The 22,382-nt window shown below is 36.1% G+C and overlaps 1 protein-coding gene across 2 annotated transcripts in view; it reads right to left on the reverse strand.

Annotated features, from left to right (window-relative positions):
* The window catches only part of PHKA1 (phosphorylase kinase, alpha 1 (muscle)), a 98,598-nt gene that overhangs the window by 7,878 nt on the left and 68,338 nt on the right, over window positions 1-22,382 (reverse strand). Inside the window, exons 20-28 of one of the 2 annotated variants that reach the window (XM_012727232.1) lie at window positions 22,230-22,369; window positions 20,857-21,013; window positions 20,381-20,460; window positions 18,153-18,231; window positions 17,896-18,025; window positions 12,636-12,737; window positions 11,320-11,435; window positions 11,156-11,194; window positions 2,037-2,207 (exon numbers count right to left, since the gene is read on the reverse strand). In XM_012727232.1, coding sequence (XP_012582686.1) covers window positions 2,037-2,207; window positions 11,156-11,194; window positions 11,320-11,435; window positions 12,636-12,737; window positions 17,896-18,025; window positions 18,153-18,231; window positions 20,381-20,460; window positions 20,857-21,013; window positions 22,230-22,369 — 1,014 coding nt within the window. The remainder of the gene's footprint in view (window positions 1-2,036; window positions 2,208-11,155; window positions 11,195-11,319; window positions 11,436-12,635; window positions 12,738-17,895; window positions 18,026-18,152; window positions 18,232-20,380; window positions 20,461-20,856; window positions 21,014-22,229; window positions 22,370-22,382) is intronic. The other variant, XM_004685582.2, reaches the window with a different exon arrangement.

Below are 22,382 nucleotides of genomic sequence, written 5' to 3' on the forward strand. Positions count from 1 at the left end.
AGCCAGAGGTCCAGACCGAGGGCTGGAGGGACGATACACACAGATAATGCAGGGCCAATGTGCTCAGCACAGTGCTGGAGGTCAGATTAGGGTTCTGCATTCCTGGCCTCTTCTTATTTAAAGCTTCAACAGGTGTCAGTGTTTTTTCTCCTTTTCTTTCTTTTTTTTTGTTTTTTTAAAGACTTATTTATTTACACATACAGAACTGGGGTACAGGCCAGAGGTACAGAAGTGGTGAGAGGATTCCCCAGAGACAGAGTGGGGCGAACAGGCAGACTAACGAGGTACACTGATGAGGGGAGCAGTGGGGAGGTCAGGAGAGGTCTGTCGTGCCATGTGGGTCACCTCCAGGGCTGGGGATTGAAATCACACTGAAGTAGCTTTAGCTTCTCAGTGCTGTGCTTTAACCTGCTGCGCCACCAGGGAGGGTCCCTATCACTGAATATTTTTAAAGATTTATTTATTTATACATACAAGAACTGGGTACTGGCCAGAGGTGTTGGGTGTGAGAGGATACACCAGAGACAGAGTGGGGAGCAGAACAGGCAGATCAACTGAAATACACTGCAGAGGTAGCAGCGGGTGAAGCAGGAGAGGTCTGTAGCACCATATGTGGGGTAGGCCCTGGCTGGGGATGGAACTCGTGTTGCAATGGCTGTAAATAGCTTCATAGCTTCAGAATGCTGTGCTTTAACCCCTTGCACCACCACGGAGGCCCCTTTTTATCACTGACTTTTGATAATTTAACTATAATGTGTTTTGGTATGGCTCATTTTACATTTAGAAATGTGGGTGTTCCTTTGCTTTCTTGGACATTTATGTTTTATACCATCCTTAGGTTTAGGAAGTTCTCAGTTATTATTTCTTTAAATAGAGTCTCTGATCCCATTTTTCTTTCTTCGGCTTCTAGAATACTTATTAATCTTATGTTTCTTCTCTTACTGGAGTCTGAAAATTCTTGTAGTTTCTTCATGTTTTCTAACTCTTATTTAGGTCTCTTTTTCCACAGGGTCATTGGTACATGTGTGTCTTCAATTTCCAAAAAATACTCTTATGTTAGTTTAAGTATCTTAAATATACTTCCCGTATTTGTCCTCATTTTCATTCAATATCTCTTCTTGTTGAACAGCTATGACTACGTGCCTGTGAAATTGAATTGCAATAATCAAGAAACAACTATGAAGTCTCTAGTATTACTGTGTTATGGAAGTTAGAAAGGAAAACAACTTCTGGGTATATATTTGAAAGGAAGATCACCATTTTCATCTTTTCAAAAGATCACCCAATTGTATACCTGAGGAATGTCAGATGACTAAGAGTTTCGAAGTCCAAAGTCATGCACAAAGTGTTCTTCAGGTTTTTACCAAAGGCTATGAAACAAAAAGTGGACTCTAGGAGACTGTGAATAGACCTATGAATGAGTACAGCTCTCTTCTTGACTTTCTAAATGTTAGAATCATAATACTGTGATGTGTATTTAAACGCTTTTGAGAAACTATGACTTTGAAATAAGAACGAATATTGGTCAGACCAACAGAGCCTTCAGACTACTAGCATCATTATTACTTTGTGTTTATTTAGTGTTTTCATGCAATAAAATAGATAAGAATTTCTTATAAAAACTCCCCAGATATTGCAATTGTTTTTACGATAGTATTACTTGGTTATTAACAGCACATTGGTACAAACAGTATTTCCACTCTACAATATTTACAAAGAAACTGATCTCTTTATCACCCCTTTCATTAGTAGCAAATGTATTACAGTGTCCACCTATTTTAAAAAACAGAGAAATGATGACTTTTGAGTTCTAATTTATAAACAAAACCATATAAATATCAATAGGGACTATATTATCAATAGTGCTAAAACAACAAACTCGTAGTTTAATTTTTATGCTTCATTCTATGTTTTTATATTAATTTATGAGTTTTATATAATTGCAGTGGTGTCACACCAGTGTCATATCTTAGCCAGGTAGAGAATAGATTTCAAAGGAGTAAATAAAGAGACATACTACAATGTGCTATGCTCACCTTCTGCAAAATTTTCCATACTTTTTGATAAAATCCAACTGGGACTCTATTCAGTGCTCCATCCAATCTTCTTCTACGTTGCCACTGACCTTGACGATTATCTCTAGATATCTGTTGACCATATGCATTAAGAAAGGACCCACTACTTGGAGTTACAGAGGTTCCAGGTGACTTGGGGAAAAAGGAGAGGACAGAATAGAAATTTAAAGTTATTACTGATAAAGTATTATAGCATAGTGAATAATAAACACATTGCAGGATAAAAAAAATCATATATTAACTATAACACCTAAAATAAATTGGTTATGGTGAAGATAGTAGAATTATGAGTAGCTAGTAGTAATTTAAACTTGTAGAGTTCTTTTAGAAAGTAGTATGATATATAAGAGGAGGCAAAATATGCTGAAGTTATGAGACATTCTTAGCGACTCTTTCACTGGTCACATATGCAAACTGTTGTATGGGTATGTTTATTGCTATTATTAAACAACTAGCCTCAATACATTTTTAAGAGTTGAAACCAGACAAAGCATGTCTTCTGACAGCAAATTAAATTAGAAATCAACAGCAGAAGGAAATTTGGAAAATTTACGAATACATGGAAATTAGGCAACACAACCGTACATAAACTGCGGGTTAGAGAAAAAAATCACAAAGAAAATTAGACCACTAAGATAAATGAAAATGAAAACACAATGCATCAAAATGTATGAGATGCAGCTAAAATAGTTTTTAAAGAAAATATGTTAAAAATGCTTGTATTGGCCCTCCCTGTTGGCGCAGCGGGTTAAAGCACTGCACTGAGAAACTAAAGCCACCTCCGCATGAGTTCGATTCCCGCCTGCCCCGGAGGCGACCACATGGCGCGGCAGACCTCTCCTGACCCGCCCGCTGCTCCCCTCAGCAGTGTACTTCATCGATCTGCCTGTTCTGCTCCCCACTCTGTCTCTGGTGAATCCTCTCACCCTCCGCATCTCTGGCCTGTACCCCAGTTCTGTACAAATAAATAAATAAATCTTTAAAAAAATGCTTGTATTAAAAAAAGAGAGATCTCAAATCAATAACCAAACCTTCCATCTTAGGACAATGGAAATAAGAAGAGTAAAATAAACCAAATCAAGAAGGCAAAAATAACAATGATCAGAACAGAACAAAATAAAAAGAGAATAGAAAAAATAATACATAAAATCAGGGAACCAACATTTTTTATTTTGATGATAAATATGAGCAAAATTCATAAATCTTCAGCTAGACAAACCAGACCACTAATACATAAGGACAGATACAGAGAGGACCTCACTTCTGATCTCATAGATGTAAAGATTCTAAGCACATACCATCAGGAGCCATAAGTCAACAAATTACATAGATGAAATGAACACACTGCTAGAAAGACAATATACCCAAAATGTCTCAAGAAAAACAGAAAATCTGAATAGATCTATAATAGAGCTCACAAATGTTCTCACAAAACTTTCCACAAAGAAAAGTTTAGGCACAGGTGGCTTTCCTGGCTAATTATATCAAACATTTAAGTAAGAATTAATATCAGCTCTTTACAAACTCTACAAAAAAGGGGAAAATATTCACTTTGTGAGGCAAAAAAAAATCTATATACTAAAAGCAAAGATATCAGAAGAAAACTACAGGATACTACTGTATCCTTTATGTAAACAGATACAAAAATCCTCAACAAAATACTAGTAAACCAAATTAAGGGACATATAAAGGATTTGCACCAGGATAAAAGTAAAATTCATTCCTGAAGTTCAAGGTTGCCGTAATACCTAGACATCAATTAATGTAATATACCATATCAACAGAATAAAGAATAAAAACCATATCATTCTAACAGATGCATGGAAAGTATTTAATAAAATATTCATGATAAAAACACTCAACAAACTAAGAACAGAGAGGAAATTTTCTCAATCTAATAGAGGACATATTTAAAAATCCCACAGCTGACATAATCAATGATGTAGACTATGAGTGTTTTTCCTTCAAGAATCATAACAAGACAAGGATATTTACTCTCCCTACTTATTTTTCAACATTGTTCTGGGGGTTCCAAGCGAGGTCTATTAAGCAAGAAAAGAAATCAAAGTTACAGAGTGGAGAGAAGAAATAAAATAGTTTCTATTTGCACATGACATGATCTTGAATATAAGGGATTCACTAAAAAACAATCAGAACTCATAATGAATTCAGTCAAATTGCATAAGATCAATATATGAAATAGCAGCAATCAAAAATCTAAAAATAAAATTAAGAAAACAATCACATCAAAAAATAAAATACTTATGAATAAATTTAACAAAAGAAGTATAAATCACATACTACAAAAAATACAAAATAGTTTGAAAGAAATGAAAGACCTGAAAATTGAAAGAAATCCTATGTTCATGGATCAGAAGGCTTAACATTGTAAAGATGGCAATACTCCTAAAATTGATCTACAGAATGAATATAATCTTTATCAGAATTCCAGCTAGGTTTTCTGAAGAGATGATCCTATCATTTATATGGAAATTCAGGAGACTCCACTGGATCTTTTAAAAAGACTGAAGTTGGAGGACTCAAAATTTTCAATTTCAAAATATATAAAAAAGCCGCAGTGATCAAGACCATGACATAAGCATAGGTTAGGCATACTGATCAAAGGAATAGAAATAAAATTTCAGAAATACACTGTTGTATTTTTGTCAATTTTTAACAAGCTTCCAAGAAAATTAAATTGGGAAAAAACAGTATTTTCACTGAGTGGTATGGAACAATTTTTTATGCACATGAAAAAGAATGCAGTTGGATCCCGCACCTCACTCCATACACAAAAATTAAATCCAAATGGGTAATTGTGCAGAAAAAAGTTAATACAGCAGGTTAAACATCTTATTCTTGGAAAGCCCTGCTTACAAGGTTGCTTTTTAGGTATTTTTGGGAAAACCTGGATTTTTGGAGGTTTCCTACTCCCAGATTGGTAACAGTAGTTTGCTGTGCCTAAATTGTTAGTGCAAACACTACAGTCTTTGTTGAAAACCTGCTTTCCTTCTGGGAGTCTAGAGTTTTACTATGTGCCAGACAGGGGCCATTTATACGACTAGCCCCCAGTAAAATGTGTGGGTGCTATGTCTTTAATAAGTTTCTTAGTTGGCAGTATTTCATACATGTTGTCACCATTCACTGCAGGGGGAATTAAGTGTATGCTATCTGTGTGTTCTATTGGAAGTTTGTTTTCCTGGACTTTGCAATGTACTCATTACCTTTGCAGATTTTGCTGTGTATCTTTTTACTGTAATAATTATAGTTGTGGCCCTCCCTGGTGGCACAGCGGGTTAAAGCACTGCACTGAGAAGCTAAAGCCACTTCAGCATGAGTTCGAACCCCGCCAACCCAGAGGTGATCCACATGGCGCGGCAGACCTCTCCTGACCCGTCCGCTGCTCCCCTCAGCAGTGTACTTCATCGATCTGCCTGTTCTGCTCCCCACTCTGTCCCTAGTGAATCCTCTCACCCTCCGCATCTCTGGCCTGTACCCTAGTTCTGTATGAATAAATAAATAAATCTTTAAAAAAATAATTATAGTTGTGATAACTACTATATGCTGTTCTATAAGCCCTCCTGGTGAATCATCAAACCTGGGGGCATAACTCACAGATCTAAATGTAAGCGCTAAATCTATAAGACAAAAAAACAAAAAGTAGGACTAAATCTTTGTGACCTTAGACTAGGCAAAAACCTTTGATATGAAAGCCAAAAGGAAAAAAAAATAAATTGGACTTCATCAGAACTAAAAACTTTTATTCTTCAGATGACACTATCACAAAAGTAATATTCTCTGGAGAGAAAACAAAAAGAAAGTCAAAAAGAGCCCACAAAATGGGACACAATATTTCAATCTTAAAACTCAAAAGGGACTTATATACAGAATATCAAGAAACTTTACAACTCAACAGTAAAAGGACAAATAACCCAATTAACAAATGGACAAAGGATTTGCATGTATATTTCTTAAAGAACAGAAAAATAAAGAGGCAATATGCACATTGAAAAGATGCTCAGTTTGTTACTGAGTAATGGGCTCACTGCATGATGTGCATAAGCCAATGGTGGCAACAGCTTTGAGAGAGGAAATAAGCTGGCTGCAAGGAAGCAAGATAAAAACTCAAATTTGCCTCCCAATCTAAGCAGGGGGAGGAATTTATATTGGTTTGGGGAATGGGGTTGAAAACAAAAGAATTAAATTTTAGTGGCTAAGGAGTAGGTTAAGTGCCAATAAATGTGGACTTGGGTGAATTTCGCTGGCTAATTACAGGGCAGTACATACAAAGAGAAGTATGAAGAGGCTTTTGCAGATAACTGAAGTTTTAAATTTCTGTTGATGGGCCCCTTGCTTCTGGGTGGCTCCCTCTTATGCGTCAGCCAATGTGGTGCTCACTTCAAGGTTAGTCATGTCTTGCCATGCTCAGGCTGGGTCATTTACTGTTAAGTTTTCAGGCTCTACTGTTCGTGGAAGCAAACCTCAAAGAAAAGTTTAGGCAAGTTTTGTTTCATTTGTGCTTTAGGGTCTGAAAGCAATTTAACCCTTTAACATCAATTTTAATATTATAAGCCATTAGAGAAATGCAAATCAAAATCCACTTCACAGCCAATAAAATGGCTAGAATAGAAAAGATGGACAATAACAAGAACTGGTGAGGATATGAAGAAACTGTAAACCTCATATATTGCTGGTGGGAATGTAAAATGATGCAGCCCTTTTGGAAAACAGTTTGGTAGTTTCTCATAATGCTAAACAGAGTTAGTAAATGACCCAGAACTTGTAAATGTACATCCAAGAGAAATGAAAACATATATCCATACAAAAAATTGTACATGTAGGTTCATAGCAGTATTATTCATAATAGCCTAAAACCAGAAACAATCTAGAACTCCATAGAATGATGAATGAATAAAAAAAACATGGCTCATAAATACAATATTACTCAGCAATACAAAGGAGTGAAGTATTGATATATGCTACAACATAATGAACTTAGAAAAACTTGTACTAAGGAAGGGGTGAAATGCATGAGGGTAAGTGGTTCTGTTTAGATTCTGAAATAAGTATAAAACAGAAAGAAGAAAATTGAAATATTATCTCAAAAAAGAACTAACATTTTAAAAATAATTTATTTTAAATATTTTTATTTTTTCTGTATACAGAACTGGGGTACAGGACAGAGGTGCAGGGGCAGTGAAAGGATTCACCAGAGACAGAGTGGGGAGCAGAACTGGCAGACTGATGAAGTACACTGCTGAGGGGAGCAGCGGACAAGACAGGAGGGTCACTTCCCTGGCCGGTGATTGAAATGGTGCTGAAGGGGCTGCAGCTAGCTTCATATTGCTGTGCCTTAACCTTATGCACCACCAGAAAGTGCCCAAGAACTTCTAACATTTTAATTTGGATCAAATACCTAAGTCACCAACAACTGCTATGTAAAAGAAAAAAAGTTGGCCACTGGCTATTCCACTGATCTACTAAGTAGATAAGCTGTCATTTCATTTATTTTCATTGCCTGTTTACCAGCAAGATACTAGGCTATTGATAATGGGGTCAAACCACAACATTTGAGTTTTTAGATTAACTTATCTTCTACACCCCGGTCAACAATGGTCAAGTTTTATTATACTAGCTCATTATATGGTATTTTTGGTGTACATCAACAGAAACACTAGTATTGTTTCCAGTAAGTTTTCCATTTTTGTTTGTCATCTGGCCTAAATCTTTTTAGCTTGAGAGATCTGCAACCATAAGTCAATATTAATCATTAATTTATAGCAAGGAGGTTTATTCAGACAACAGTCTTTCTAAACGATAAACTCCATGAGGGCAAGGGCCATATCTATTTTGTTCACTATTATATTTCTAGTGCTTGGCACAAAATTAGCATTCAATTAATATTTCCTAATGAATTAATAACAAAAAATAGCTAACACAATGGTTTGCAAACTTAAAGCCTATCAGAATCATCTAGAGGGCTTATTAAAACAGATTGCTGGGCCACATTCACAGTATTTTTGATTCAGTAGGCCTAAGATGGGGACCAGGAATTTACATTTTAAAGAAGTTCCCAGCCTGGTACATAGTAGGTATGAAATAAATTATACTAGCTAAAAGAACCAATGAATAAATGCTTTACAAACGCTTACTAAACTGAATTTTGTTTTCTAAAATAGGGAAGAGGCTAGAGTAAAACCCTCTTCTCTACTTTTTTTGGGGGGGAAAAGAAATGGAAAGATTTCACATACATAAAGTTTATCTATGCTTATTTTACTTTTAAATTCACTTTGTTCTTGTATTCAGAGTATGTCATGAGTTATATAACACATTTTTTTTTCATCTAGAACTATTTTTTTTATTAAAAAGTTTATTTTTACATCATTTTGCACATTTTTTTTTCATCTCAATTGTAATCCCCACGGGTTTCCCACCACCAAATCACCCCTGTGCCACCACCATAGTCCCGTGCATTTCCCTCCCCCGCCCCCCCGTTTTTGATCCCATTCCCCACTCCACCCCCACAGAATGTCTCTTGTCTATGGTTGTTCATTATTTTTGTTATTTTCTCGCCTGGTCCATTATACTCCTGCTATGAGTGAAACCATCTGGTATTTTTCTTTCTCTTTCTGGCTTATCTCACTAAGCATGATCTTTTCCAGCTCCATCCAAGTTGCTGCAAAAGACATGTGTTTCTCTTTTTTGGTTGCTGAGTAATATTCCATTGTATATATGTACCACATCTTTCTAATCCAGTCATCTACTTTTGGGCATTTGGGCTGCTTCCATGTATATAACACATTTTTTTAAAAGCACCTATGAATGGTATACACTACAAAACAACAGCAAGTTGCCAGAAAAGGTAACATCAAATCTATGCCCAGGGGATGACTACCACTGTGTTATAAACAGCACCTGAGAAAATAAAATTCTAAAAGGGATGAGGTAATCATTCTTTATGTTTTTTTTGAGTTTCAGTAAAATTACAGAGCATTCAAGTAACTAGTTAACATGTTGTTATCATTTTAAAAGCTAATGCAATATCCTTATACTAGAAATCATGGTAAAAGAGAAAATAAACTACCTTAAAAATATCCTTTTCGGGCCCTCCCTGATAGCACAGCAAATTAAAGCGCAGCACTAAGAAGCTAAAGCCACTTCAGCATGAGTTCAATCCCCACCTTGGAGGTGACCCACATGGCGCAGCAGACCTCTCTTGACGGCCTCCTGCTGTCCCACTCAGCAGTGTACTTCGTTGATCTGCCTGTTTTGCTCCCCCCTCTGCCTCTGGTGAAGCCTGTCACAGTACCTGCGCTTCTAGCCTGTACCCCAGTTCTGTATACATAAATAAATAAGTCTTTAAAAAAATTATTTTCATAATCAGAAAAAAGGGAGTTGGTGAGGGATTGAGATATAGAAAAATAAAAATTACCAGATAGGCAGGTGAGGATGTAAATTAATATTTGGAAATAAGAATGTAATGAAAATTTAGGGCTCTCAGTGTTCTCATTTATAAAATGTGGTTCTCTTGAAGAACTATAGGTAGTGAATGTATAAAAATATTATATAATATACCTTGGTTTATTATTGGCCAAGTCCTTGATAACATATTAATCTAGTTTGGAACATGGATTTCAAGTTCTAAATATATAATGAACTTGTAAGTAGGGCCATCTGTCTATAAAAAATATATAAAATGTTTAACCAATCACTCTCAGCCAAAACAAGGATTGTTTGCCAAACAACATCATTTTAACTTTTCAATGTGAAATGTAGTGTTTTCACCTTTTAAACATGAAACTGTTCAGATTATCAAAATTATCTGGGAAAAAAGTGAACATTTTTCTATCACAAGGCTCTTGTGATAGAGGGTATTTGATAAATGTATTGAAATTAAGTTTACTTCAAATTAAACTCCAAGCATTGGCTCATTCCCTACCTAAATTATTTCTAATTCCTAAAAAGAAATCAAATAAATGACATTTCTCTTCTGCTTTTCTAGACATACTTTTAAAATTAAAGCAGCATATTTATTTATAATTGGAAAGACATGGAAACAACCCAAATGCCTAAAAGTAGATGACTGGATTAAAAAGATGTGGTACATATACACAATGGAATATTACTCAGCAGCAACATGGATGGAGCTGGAAAAGATCATGCTCAGTGAAATAAGCCAGAAAGAAAAGGAAAAAATATAAAGGGTTTCACTCATAGCAGGAGTTTAAAGGTCCAGGGGAGAATGGGATCAAAAATAGTGGGGGGAGGGAAGTGCACAGACCTATGGTGATGGCACATGGGTGACTTGGTGATGGGAAACCCACAGGGATTACAACTGAGATGTAAAAAGGCACAAAATGATGTAAAAATAAACATATTATTTTTTAAAAATTAAAGCAGCATGAAACTATGGAAATTTGTGTTAACTATTTTTTTTCTATAATGTAATAACTCACATATTCTCATTTTCAAGGAAAAATGAGTAAGAGGCTACAATATGATATATAGTGACTTCAACCACCTCCCATGCTGGTAAAGATGTTTCTTGTCTATATGTCTATAACAGCTTTCATATACTCTATCATAAAAATAAAAATATAATTTTTAGACAATGCATGAAAATCGACTTTTAAAAAGTGCTGCGTTCAGTATGGTGTTCTCTCCTAGTACTTGTTCTTAAAACAAAGAATTCCAAGTCTAGTTTTGTAAAGAATATCAATTTCAAAATAATATGTTAGTCCTAACAGTAGGAACTCAGAGTTTCAATATCTTGCTATAGATATGTTACTTTTGTCTATGGCCATACCACCCTGAATGTGCCCAATCTCGTCTTATCTCAGAAACTAAGCAGGTTCAGGCCTGGTTAGTACTTGGATGGAAGAACTATGTTATTTTCTTCCCCAAATTAACATACTTTTGTTCAGAAAAAGGAAAACTATCTACAAAATAACTGCTACAGAGGAGAGTCAAACAAGCTACTTGTGGCTTGTTATTTTAATTGTGAAAAGGTCATGAGCTCATGCATGTTATATAGAACTAAGGGCAGGTTAACTACGTTAAAGGATCCTTATTTGTTTCACCTGAATCTCAGTTGAGACAGAGAGTCTACGAAATTCCACCTGAAAAATAAATGGCTCAAATCAAAACTCATGTTATGAGACAACATATGTGATCCCAACAGTCTGATTCTAAAAGACTATTCTCAAGCATAACGATATTCCAGTTAACCTAAGTAGTATCTTACCTGCTTTATCTCACTTTTTAATTGCATGATCCCAGTTCTTTCTGTTTTGGTTGCTCCAACAGCACCAATCTCATGGATAGATATAGCAGGGCTGATATTTGAATCAGTGGGACGAACTATATAGCATGACAGATGAGAGTATAATTAAGTTAAAGTATTTTCTCAACCACGATTAAATGGCTTAAATGTCCTTTTCAAATTTCAGGTGATCGCATTCATATGTGAAATATAAACAAACAAAAGGAACGGACAAAAACAAAACACTGACTGCAGAACTGAGGCTACCAGTTCCGGAGAACTGGGATAAAGGATGGAAGCAAAGTGGAGAGAGGGCCCAATGGACAATGGTGGAGAATTTGGGGGGCTTTGGTGGTGTGTGTGGTCTGATAACATACATTTGTAGAGGTATGAACTTATATTACCTAAAATATATACAGTTTTGCAAACCATTACCTGAATAAATATAATACAAATACTATGTTCTTTAAATTTTTAGTTAATTAAAAAAAACCCTGACCAACTATAAATTTGTTATTCAAAGTGTGGTCCATAGAGCAGCTGTATTAGCATCATTTAGGACCTTGTTAAATATCTCAGACCACACTCCACACCTACTGAATCAGAGCCTGCATTTTAGCAGGATCCTTAGGTGATTCTTATGCACACCAAGGCACGAGAGGCACTACTTTATACCTTTCTTTTATCACTCTAAAATTTGGTATCCATCCACTTGACATTGCATATTTATTTATTGTAAACCTAAAAAATGAAAACAAGAGATGACTCTTCATTTGTTCAGATATTTGTCCACATACCAAATACCACTGCCAAATCACAAGTGCAGGATGAAGATTAATTTGTGATGAGACTCCTACATGTATCTGAAGTTTAAGGTAAAAGGATATATCAGGTATATTATAGTTACACAAACATACCCAAGCACAAGGGCACACACAGTTATTCCCCACTGTAAGTGCTACTGAATTAGTGTCAATTGGAATACAAGGAAGTTTCAGCTGATATGGGTTGTTGTCAGCTGTCCTATAGTAGAGATTTTGGATAATAAGCGGAAATAGATAAAATTGTCCAAAATTAAATGTAATTATCTTTTTAGTTGATGTATCATTTAAGGGGTAAAATGAGACATAAAGTAGTTTCCAAGTCTTGTTCCAGAAGAAATCTTTGCTTTTTACTGTTTCCTATATTGGAAAGCTATTATTATTTTGGGGGAAATGTACCTCTGATTAAAAAAAAAAATATTTAAAACCCAAGACACTTAAATACTGTGAGATGGAAACATGGCTATTTAAACTTACCACTTCGTTCCACTCCAAACTCCTTGCCACTGAGAATATGATGCAGGAGGTTCTTCATGGCTGACGGACTTAGATTCATCAGGCCTTCTGTGGCTTCCTCAGCTAGTCAGCAGAAATATTAGGACAAAGGGATTTCTAATTAGCCTCCCATACCTGCCCTAGTTTTCCCTCTATTTCTTTTCTTACTTAGAATTTAAGCTGCTTGGTTAGAATAACACATTTATAAAAGAAATTTGTAGGACTGTGCTTCTTAAGTCTTCACACTGCCATATTTTATTTTTTTTAAAGATTTATTTATTTATTCATATAGAACTGGGTACAGGCCAGAGATGTGGAAGGTGAGAGGATTCGCCAGAGACAGAGTGGGGAGCAGAACAGGCAGATCGACGAGGTACACTGCTGAGGGGAGCAGCGGGCGGGTCAGGAGACGTCTGCCACGCCATGTGGATCTCCCCCGGGGCAGGCGGGAATCAAACTCATGCGGAAGTGGCTTTAGCTTCTTAGTACTCTGCTTTAACCCGCTGCGCCACCAGGGAGGGCCCTGCCATACTTTATTTTTAATGTTATCTTAATACTATAAAGACTGGCTATCCAGTTTATGTATTAACCAAGTCCTTGATTTCTTCTCTCCGCTCCCATCCCATTCCATATCATTTGGGTATGCAGTGGAATCTTTGTATAAAGGTGTGAAGAATAAGTGGAGAACAACAGAACTGGAAGTCAGTCAGAGAAAGAATGAATATAGTATACATAGATAGATTAAAATAATAAAAACTCCTCGGTCTGAAGTGAAAACATAGAAAATATTACATATGAATCCATGAAATTATGAATAAAGAGGAGATAATGAACTTTTTCATCAACTTCAGATACTTAAAGATACTATAAATACTACACATGTAAGCCATAATTTCAAGCAATGTGAGTACAAACAGATTTGACATACTTGTCCTTGAAAGGCTGGACATGTAAACAAGATAAATAACAATAAAACATGACTGAAAGGGTGCAATGTTAGAGTTGTAGACAATAAAATCTTTGGAAATCACAGGGGATATCAATCTTCAAGGATGGGGATTGGTAAAATTAGTGGGAAGTACTGTTGAAATAGAAGATAGAAACCAGACTGTTGAAGCCTTGAATATAATACCAAGGGATTTTGAGTGTATATTATAAGAAATAAAGACTCGGTGGTTTTGATGGACACACAGGCAAAAAATAAAAAAGAGCCTTAATAGGGAATTAAGAAAAAGTAAGGAATATTTGGGTGTTTATCCCACATTGATATTGATTATTGAATAATCAGAACCTCTCATAGACATTCTTGAATCCTACAGATAGAGACTATACACACATACACACAAATATACATGTATATACACATGTTCTCTCCATACATGCAATATATATAGATATAACATGTATTACATGTAATCTATAACAAATGCTGAAGTAGAAATCATTTGGAATCCGGCAGACCTGGAATTGAGTTCTACTATTTACTAGCAGTGTAACTTAGAGAAAGTTATTTAACTTACAGGAGTTTCAGTTACCTTATCAATAAAAGTGGAACAACAAGAATACCCAATATAAATACTCCCAAGCAGATAACAGGATCAAGAAGATATGGTATATACACACAAAGGAAACTACTCAGGATAAAAACAATAACCTCTCACCATTTGAAGTAACATGGATGAAGCTGGGAGGGATTATGCTAAGTTAAGTAAGGAAAAAGACAACTATTGGATGTTTTCACTTACATGTGGAATATAGAAAAGAGAGCTAAACTGTCAAGAAAAAGACAAAACTTGCAAACGGACCATAGATCTAAGGCATAAAGCAGGGAAGGGGAAGGAGGAGGAGTCAAAACAGGGGAAGGAAGAGCATAGGGAAGTGGTGATGGATGGTCAGTAGGCACTATGGGGACTACATCTGAGGTGAGAAACCAAATATGGTAAAAAATGAATAACAACTTAAGGGGAAAAAAAGTACTAAAAGGAAAATAAAACAATGAAGAATACCTTCTCCAGAGGTAGGTACAATGGTGGCAGGAGAACTATGGGGACTACACCTGAGGCGAGAAACCAAATATGGTAAAAAATGAACAATAATTTAAGGGGAAAAAAGTACTAAAGGAAAATAAAACAAACGAGAATACCTTCTCCAGAGGCTTATTGTAAACATTAAATAACATGTAAATACTAAAGAAAATAATTTATCTGGCATATGATAGGTATTAAAATGATTATTAATATTTTCCTTCAAAGGATTATTTAATATAAATGATCATGTGATTTAGAGTATACTCAAATCAATAAATGTAGCTACTTAATAAATCACTTAAAAGCTCTTTGGGAAAATTTAATTGAAACAATATTTAGGACTGAGTTTTGCAACTTTGATTTTATTTTTCTATGCAATCTCTATTTCACTAATTTACCCATTCTTACAGAAATAAAACAAATACCAATGGAGAAAATAGTTATGGGGGGGGAGGAAGCCCCTCCCCCAATACTTTATATAATTCTACACTACAGTTTTCATAGGTTCCAGCTATTCTTCTAATTAAAATTTCTGTCTTGCCAAATATACCTTACAGTTAATTTCAACGGCAGTTCAATTAAATAATATTAATCGAAAAACACTATCCTGTCAGATAATATAAATAACAGAAACCTGACAGTGTCAGCACAGGGGTTTGGGGGCAGAAACCTCAGGAGACCTATATAGAACTGTGAAGAGCCCTCAGTCAGAGGTGAGGTGAAAATTTCATGTGACCCAGGCCCCACACCCATCTGCAATCTGCAGCAGAGAGTGCTTCCCGCTGCCACCACTGCTGCTGCTCTCCCCCAGGAATGCAGATAATAGACACTGGATGTCATAGTGGAGAAAAGAGATTTTGGGGCTGAGACCTTAGCAGACCTGCGCAGAACTGAGGAAATGCGGATCCCACAGTCAGAGGTGAAGTGAAAAGTACATGTGACCAAGGCCCACATTCATTTGTGCCTGGAGAAGAGAGCTCTTCCTGCAAACCAGTCAGAAGTGAGCCCAGCACCCTTCTATAAGTTGGAGCAGAGATGTTGTTCTGCTGCCAAGGCCAACTACATGCATCAGGAAAACAAACAGCTGGCACCATTGTGGCAAGATAGGGAGTACATCCCTGAAGGAACACCCCCAACGAGAGGCCTGCCAGTACCAGTGTCACAATGTCCCAACACATAGAACACATTAGGAAACAAACCTCAGGGAAAAGGAAAAATACAACCAAGCAAGCCCTCAGGGGAAGGACACTCCACAAAAAAGAAATCTGTTACCAGATCTCAACAACGATGATATGAAAGAATCCCTCTGTCTACCTAATAGAAAATTTGAAATCATCATCATTATAAAATTGAAAGAAGACAAAAAGGAATGATATGAAAAAAAAAATAATGATCAGAAGAATGAAATAGAGTCCCTAAAGAGGGAAAGAAATGGAGGAGATCAAAAAATCAATGGAGAAGCTAGAGAATTCTGGGGAAAGTAACAGACACAGAATCGATACAATAGAAGAATGGATCAGTGCTCTTGAAGATACAGAAGTAAAAAGAACCAAAAGAAAAAAGGAAATGGAAGTACAAAAGAAAAGGAATTAAGAAACACTTAGACAATTATCAGACAACATAAGGAGAGGAATTATAAGACTAACAGCAATTCCAGAAGGTGAGGAGAAAGAAAAAGCAAATGAGAAATTACTCAAGGAGGTAATTGAACAGAACTTCCTGAGCATGAAAAAAGAGATGAATATAGACATAAAAGAAGCAAGAAGAACATCAAATTTCCATAATGAAAAGAAAACTACAGCAAGACACATAATAGAGTCCCATACAAGGAAAAAATAATTAAACTGACAAGGGGGAAGAAAGAGTTAACTTATAAAGGAAAGCCAATTTAGGATGACATCAGATCTCTCTGAAAAAATATTAAAAGCAAGAAGAGAATGGAGTAACACATTCAACAAACTTCAGGATAGCAAATGTTAACCAAGGATACTACACCCTGCAAAGCTCTCCTTCTATAAAGAAAAAAATAAGGACTTTTGCAGACAAATGTAAACTCCAGAAATTCATTATGATTAAACCCACACTTTTTTTTTTTTAACAAGATATCCTAAAGCCAAAACCAACAGAAGAATGAACAAGAACAGAATAAAGCAAGGAATAAAATCACAAGAAGACAAGCAAAATGTCAAGTGCAGATGCCAACACATGAATACTAAGTGAAAAAGAAAAATATCAGATGGTCTCACTTATAGGAGGAATACAGGGGAACAAAATAAGGTGCATGGGGGAAAATAACAACAATACAAAACAAAACAAAAACAAACAATTATAAACCAGCAATATCCTGCAGGGGAGGGGGAAGGAGCGGAGTAAAATGTAGTGAGGGAGAAGCACAAGACACTGTGGTGATAGTACACGGGTGAATTGGGAGAGGAAATTCTATGGGGCCTACACCTAAGAGGGGAGAAGTAAACATTGTATTAAAATGGAAGGAATAAAATAAAATAAACACAGATAATTCTAAAAAATATATGGTCTTCATTTACTTGATCCTGATGTTGAATACTGACAGGATACAAACATTATGATCAAATTAATGCAGTGACTCAAATTGGTGTCCATGAAATCAGAATCTAACCCAGCCAGTCACATTCAAGTTCAGTGCATATTCTGAATTACTCCGGGAATTAGGAGGAACATGATTTGGAGTACAAAGTCCCCAAGAGGTAGTTTTGAAGTTGCAGAACTAATATATAAATTGGTAATGATACAGCCCTTAGCCTTATATAAATATTGACTAATATGGGAACAATATTCCTATGTACAGCTTCTGAGTTGTTGATTAAGAAAACGTTTTGGGGGCCCTCCCTGGTGGCGCATCCAGTTAAAGCACAGCACTAAGAAGCTAAAGCCTCTTCAGCAAGAGTTCGATCCCTGCCTGCCAGGGAGGTGACCCACATGGCGCGGCAGACCTCTCCTGACCTGCCCACTGCTCCCCTCAGCAGTGTACTTCGTCAGTCTGCCTGTTCTGTTCCCCACTCTGTCTCTGTGAATCCTCTCACCACCCCTGCACCTCTGGCCTGTACCACAGCTCTGTATGCATAAATAAATAAATCTTAAAAAAAAAGTTTTGGTTTTCTTTCTCTACTGACCCAAAACTCAGTAAGACCTACATTAAAAGTGAATTCTGCCTGAAACTGTTATTAAATTCATACCTGAGCATCGAAGGGAGTGGGCTAGTTCTGTTGCCATAACTTGTATGATCAGACCAATTCGAAGTCGAAACATTTCAGCAAAGAGGCCAGGCTGAGTTCGCATATACATGGCTAGATACACCATTATTTCCTGTGTATGGAATAAATGCAAACAAAAATTATAGCCAAGGTCTCAAAAGGCCTACTTTGTTATTTTCAGAAATGATCAGATCAATTAAAAACAAACTTGAAAATATCAACCATGAGAATCCACTCACCTGTGTAAGGATTGAAATACTCATGTCCCCTTCACTGGCTTCATCTATCAGCTGAGTGAGCTCTTCATAAGGCATAGGTCTGAGGAAGAAGCCAGTAAAGAAAGACAAAATTCTCAAACTACTTAAGCCTAAATATATTGAAAGAATAGTTCAAGTTTTCATCATTACCAGTAACATTCTGGCATTTCTGGTCTTGAAAGTTCAGGCTCCCTCAAACCACTCTGGTTCATAACAACTCATCCTGTGATGTTCTTCCAGACTAATCTTTCATGGTTATTTTTAGATACTTGACAAGTAAATTATTATGGCTAGAAAAAAACTAATTTTAAGTTGTACCTTTTAGAGACCACCTTACTACTTTTACAAGATAATATTATATTGATTTTTCTATAGTTTCTTTACATACACACATACAAACACAGACATGGGTATGTATACTTTCTAAATTTCTAATGTTCCTGTTGGTATTAAGCTCTGGGGGCATGAACCATGCCATTTTCTTTTGGATTGCCACAGTAGTCACAAATTTCATCTGATTTGTGATAAAAGTTATTTTTTCAGGAGAATGGAGTTACAGGTTCAATTATTTCCCTGCAAAGTTCATAAGGTGAAATCCTAATTCCTAGTATCTTAGAGTGTGACCTTATTTGGAGATGGGGATTTCTACAGAGGTAATTAATTAGCTTAAAATGAGGTGATTAATGTACACTTTGTTAAAATAGCCTCAGCAAACTAGTACACATGGTTAGGGCTATCTTCCAGAAGAAAAAAAAAACTGGCATTTTATAGGTTCCATGGCAAACACATGGAGTCTAAAACACATGGTCCTGGCACATTCTCTCAGAGTCTTCATAAAGGAGATTGACCTAGATCTCAGAGGCAATAGAAATCATGGACAAAACTAGGATGAAGTGTTACTCAGACACAGCAAATATATCCTTGCTTACTGCTTCTTCACTTTTTTCCATTAAGTTAATATATTTAGAACATCTTTTGTTTGCGGAATAAACATTTCTTATACTCTTTCCTCCTCATTTTGTGGTGACAATTCATGGATGACTTGGTAGTGGGAATTTTATGGGGATTAAACTTGAGAGGAAAAAATCAAACATTGTATAAAATGAACAATGATGTAAAATAACATGTAAAAATTAAAAAAAAATAAAATCTATGCAAACCAAAAAAAGAAAAATAAATATTTCATTACAGTGGTTACAGAAGTGTAATTAGTAAACAGGGGATATATCTTAATTTAAAATACTCCCTAGTAGAACAACAAATTTTTCAGGTCACTTAATGAATGAAGTTAGAATCCATCCAGATGTAGCCTGCCTGCAAATTTAAACTTTGGTATTGGCATGATATGAAATTAAACGATTTAGTGTTGATTAGTGTTATTGGCTACGTTTGGTGGCCAAAGGAAGACTCATCAGTAAAAATTAAAATTTCCATCACAGACTGTTGTCCAACAATATCCCATGCCCTTCAGTCCATGCCTATTCTAGGATACTGTTTACAGCAGGAAGCAGCAGACGACTGAGATAGTGACAACTGATAACAGTATTCTTGGGAAGACTTGCTCTGCAAATATCCATTTTTTCCCTTTCATTGTGACCTCCAACCCCTTTATTACTTTTTCAGCAGCATGGAGATTCATTATCAGCCCTGAGCTTTCACCAGACACTTTCTTCTGACCTCCTCTTTCCAGGATATAGCTGATTTTTTTTTGGGTGCTAATCCAATTGTCCTGTTTATTTTGTTTTTTGAAAGGTTTGAGAAAACTAATAACTAAAAAATAAAAACGTTCGAGTACTACTCCTTGTGAATTTTAGCTTTCATTTATACATGCCCTGCCATTCTCGACATTCTGAAGTCTTCAGTGTCTTTGACGAAAGTGCATACATGTAGGATGTGATCATCCATTGACAGGTTAAGGCATGAGAACTGTGGACAGTTCATATAGCTCCTAACTATAATAAAGTAAAAATCAAAATCATCAAGCAGCTATATATCAGAGACATTCTGCAGGGGAGGGGGAGGGAGAGGGATCAGAGCAGGGGTGGGAAGAGCACAAGAGACTATAGTGATGGCGCACAGGTGAATTGGTGGTGGGAATTTCATGGGGAAATCATACATTGTACAAAAACGAAGGATGATATAATGAATATACTTTAAAAAAAAGAAAAAAATGCAGAGAAGTTTGGTCAAGTTCAAACAAACAAACATACGCAGAAATGGTCTTTTCCCGAGGTTCTGGAGGGAGTCCAACTGTCAAGTGTTTCTGGTGAGAGAGGAGGTCTGTACAGGCCTACAAAGGGATAGCAGAATACCATTAGCCTCCTGTAGCAACTCAGATCTCCACGAAAATTATGATTTTCAGTTTAGAAATCTTTGCTCACATTTAATGACATATCAAGCTCTTTCCCAGGAAATACTATGAAGAAACAGAATTCCCAGAGTTTATAACATCTCTGTAAGTATACAATTCATATCATATAAATTCTGTAATTCATATTGTAACTTCAGTATTCTGTATTTGCCATTCACAAACAAAAATCTAACTGCATATCAGAAATTTTATATGGGAAAAGAAACATCCCAAATAATTACAGGCTGTGGTTGCTTTACAAAGTAACTATGGAAACCAATTTTTAAAGCAACTACCATGTGATTTTGATATAAATTCAAGAATAATTTGTAGTACCTCATCAAGTGCTTCCACCTTTTTCCTTAAGATTCCAGAAATGTATCGGATCAGGCCCCAGTGACGAATTTTTCCAACTTTGCCATACAGTTCAGTAAGTAGCTCTCTGACAGTCGTGCCCCCTTCATCATACAATCCGGTGTCCCAGTCAGGTCCTCTGGAGTATTAAAGACAAGACAGAACATTAATTATAAGTAAAGAAGCCAGCAACAATTTTCTTTTTGTTTCAGAGTTATAACAGATAGGACTCTTTTTGATAGGTCTCTTTCATTAGAAAACTAATACTATTTACTAAGAATCTTTGTAAAACTATGATTAATAATCATAATCAGCCCTGAAAGCCAAACACCTAGACAAAAATAAATCATAGTCTCATCTGTGTTTTGACATAATACATTCTTTGACATTGTTTACAGTGTTTAACACCGCTGAAACTAAAGTCAAAGTATACTATGTTTAGGGAATTAGCAAAGAAATAAGAGGGCTATATGGGTGAACTACTAGTGCAGGAAAAGCACATCCCTGTTGCAAGTCAGGGAGTTGCAGGTTGGAGACCCCACAAAACTTTTGTGGAACAGAGAGAGGGCAAGTTCTACAGATGGAGGTGAACTGAAAAGTGCAAGTAGCCAGGCTTTGCACCTTTCCATGATCTGGAGCTCAGAAGGGATCCACTGCCGAGGTGAACTGTGGGCACCGGGGAAGCTCACCCCTGGCGCCATCACTGCAAATCGGGGACCCCATGACATCTGTGTACTTTTTGTACATGTGTAGCATTATAAGTCTTAATATCCAAAACAAATTTAGGGAAGGAGGCTAATTATACTTTGTTAGGGTTATGACAACATTAATAAATGAGGAAGAACAGATTATTTTTGTGAGACGATGTGGGGGTCAGGAGAAAGGAGTTCAATATTTAGTTTAAGGTACACAGATGCAATGTACTTAGCAGAATTCCTGACATACATATAGCAAACACTCAAAAATGCTAGTTTCTTTTTCTTATAAGCCTTCATAGTTTTCCTGTGAATTAGGAATTTGTTTATTGGTAGATCTACAAAAATGATGGAAGCTTAATAATATATACAAGAATAACAATAGTGGTCAGTTATTAATACCTACTATGTACCAGGCATTATATCAGAGACTTTGCAGACATGGTATCTTGTTTATCTTTAAAACAATTCTATGAGGTAGGCATAATCCAAATTTTATAGGTGAGGACATTTGAGGCTTGGAAGTTACAGAGTAGGTAGACGGAAAAATGCTATTCAAGTCCAGATCAGTGAAACTCCAAAGCTATGCTTATATTTACTATATTATATAATTCTTCTCTATATGAATATTAAAGTGGATTGCCAACATCACTCACTTACTTCATAGTATATAGCATATAGAGGATATCAGCTTGCTCCTGTAAGCTTGAAGTCTCATTCAACTGTAAGACCAGTGCTTTGAAGTCCACCTCTCCAGACTGGTCTCTAGGAAGATGTATTTCTACACGAACAGAGGGAACCTTTAGTTTGAGA

The sequence above is a fragment of the Condylura cristata genome, unplaced genomic scaffold (assembly GCF_000260355.1).
Source record: "Condylura cristata isolate star-nosed mole 26May11 unplaced genomic scaffold, ConCri1.0 scaffold00019, whole genome shotgun sequence".
Taxonomy (NCBI): domain Eukaryota; kingdom Metazoa; phylum Chordata; class Mammalia; order Eulipotyphla; family Talpidae; genus Condylura; species Condylura cristata.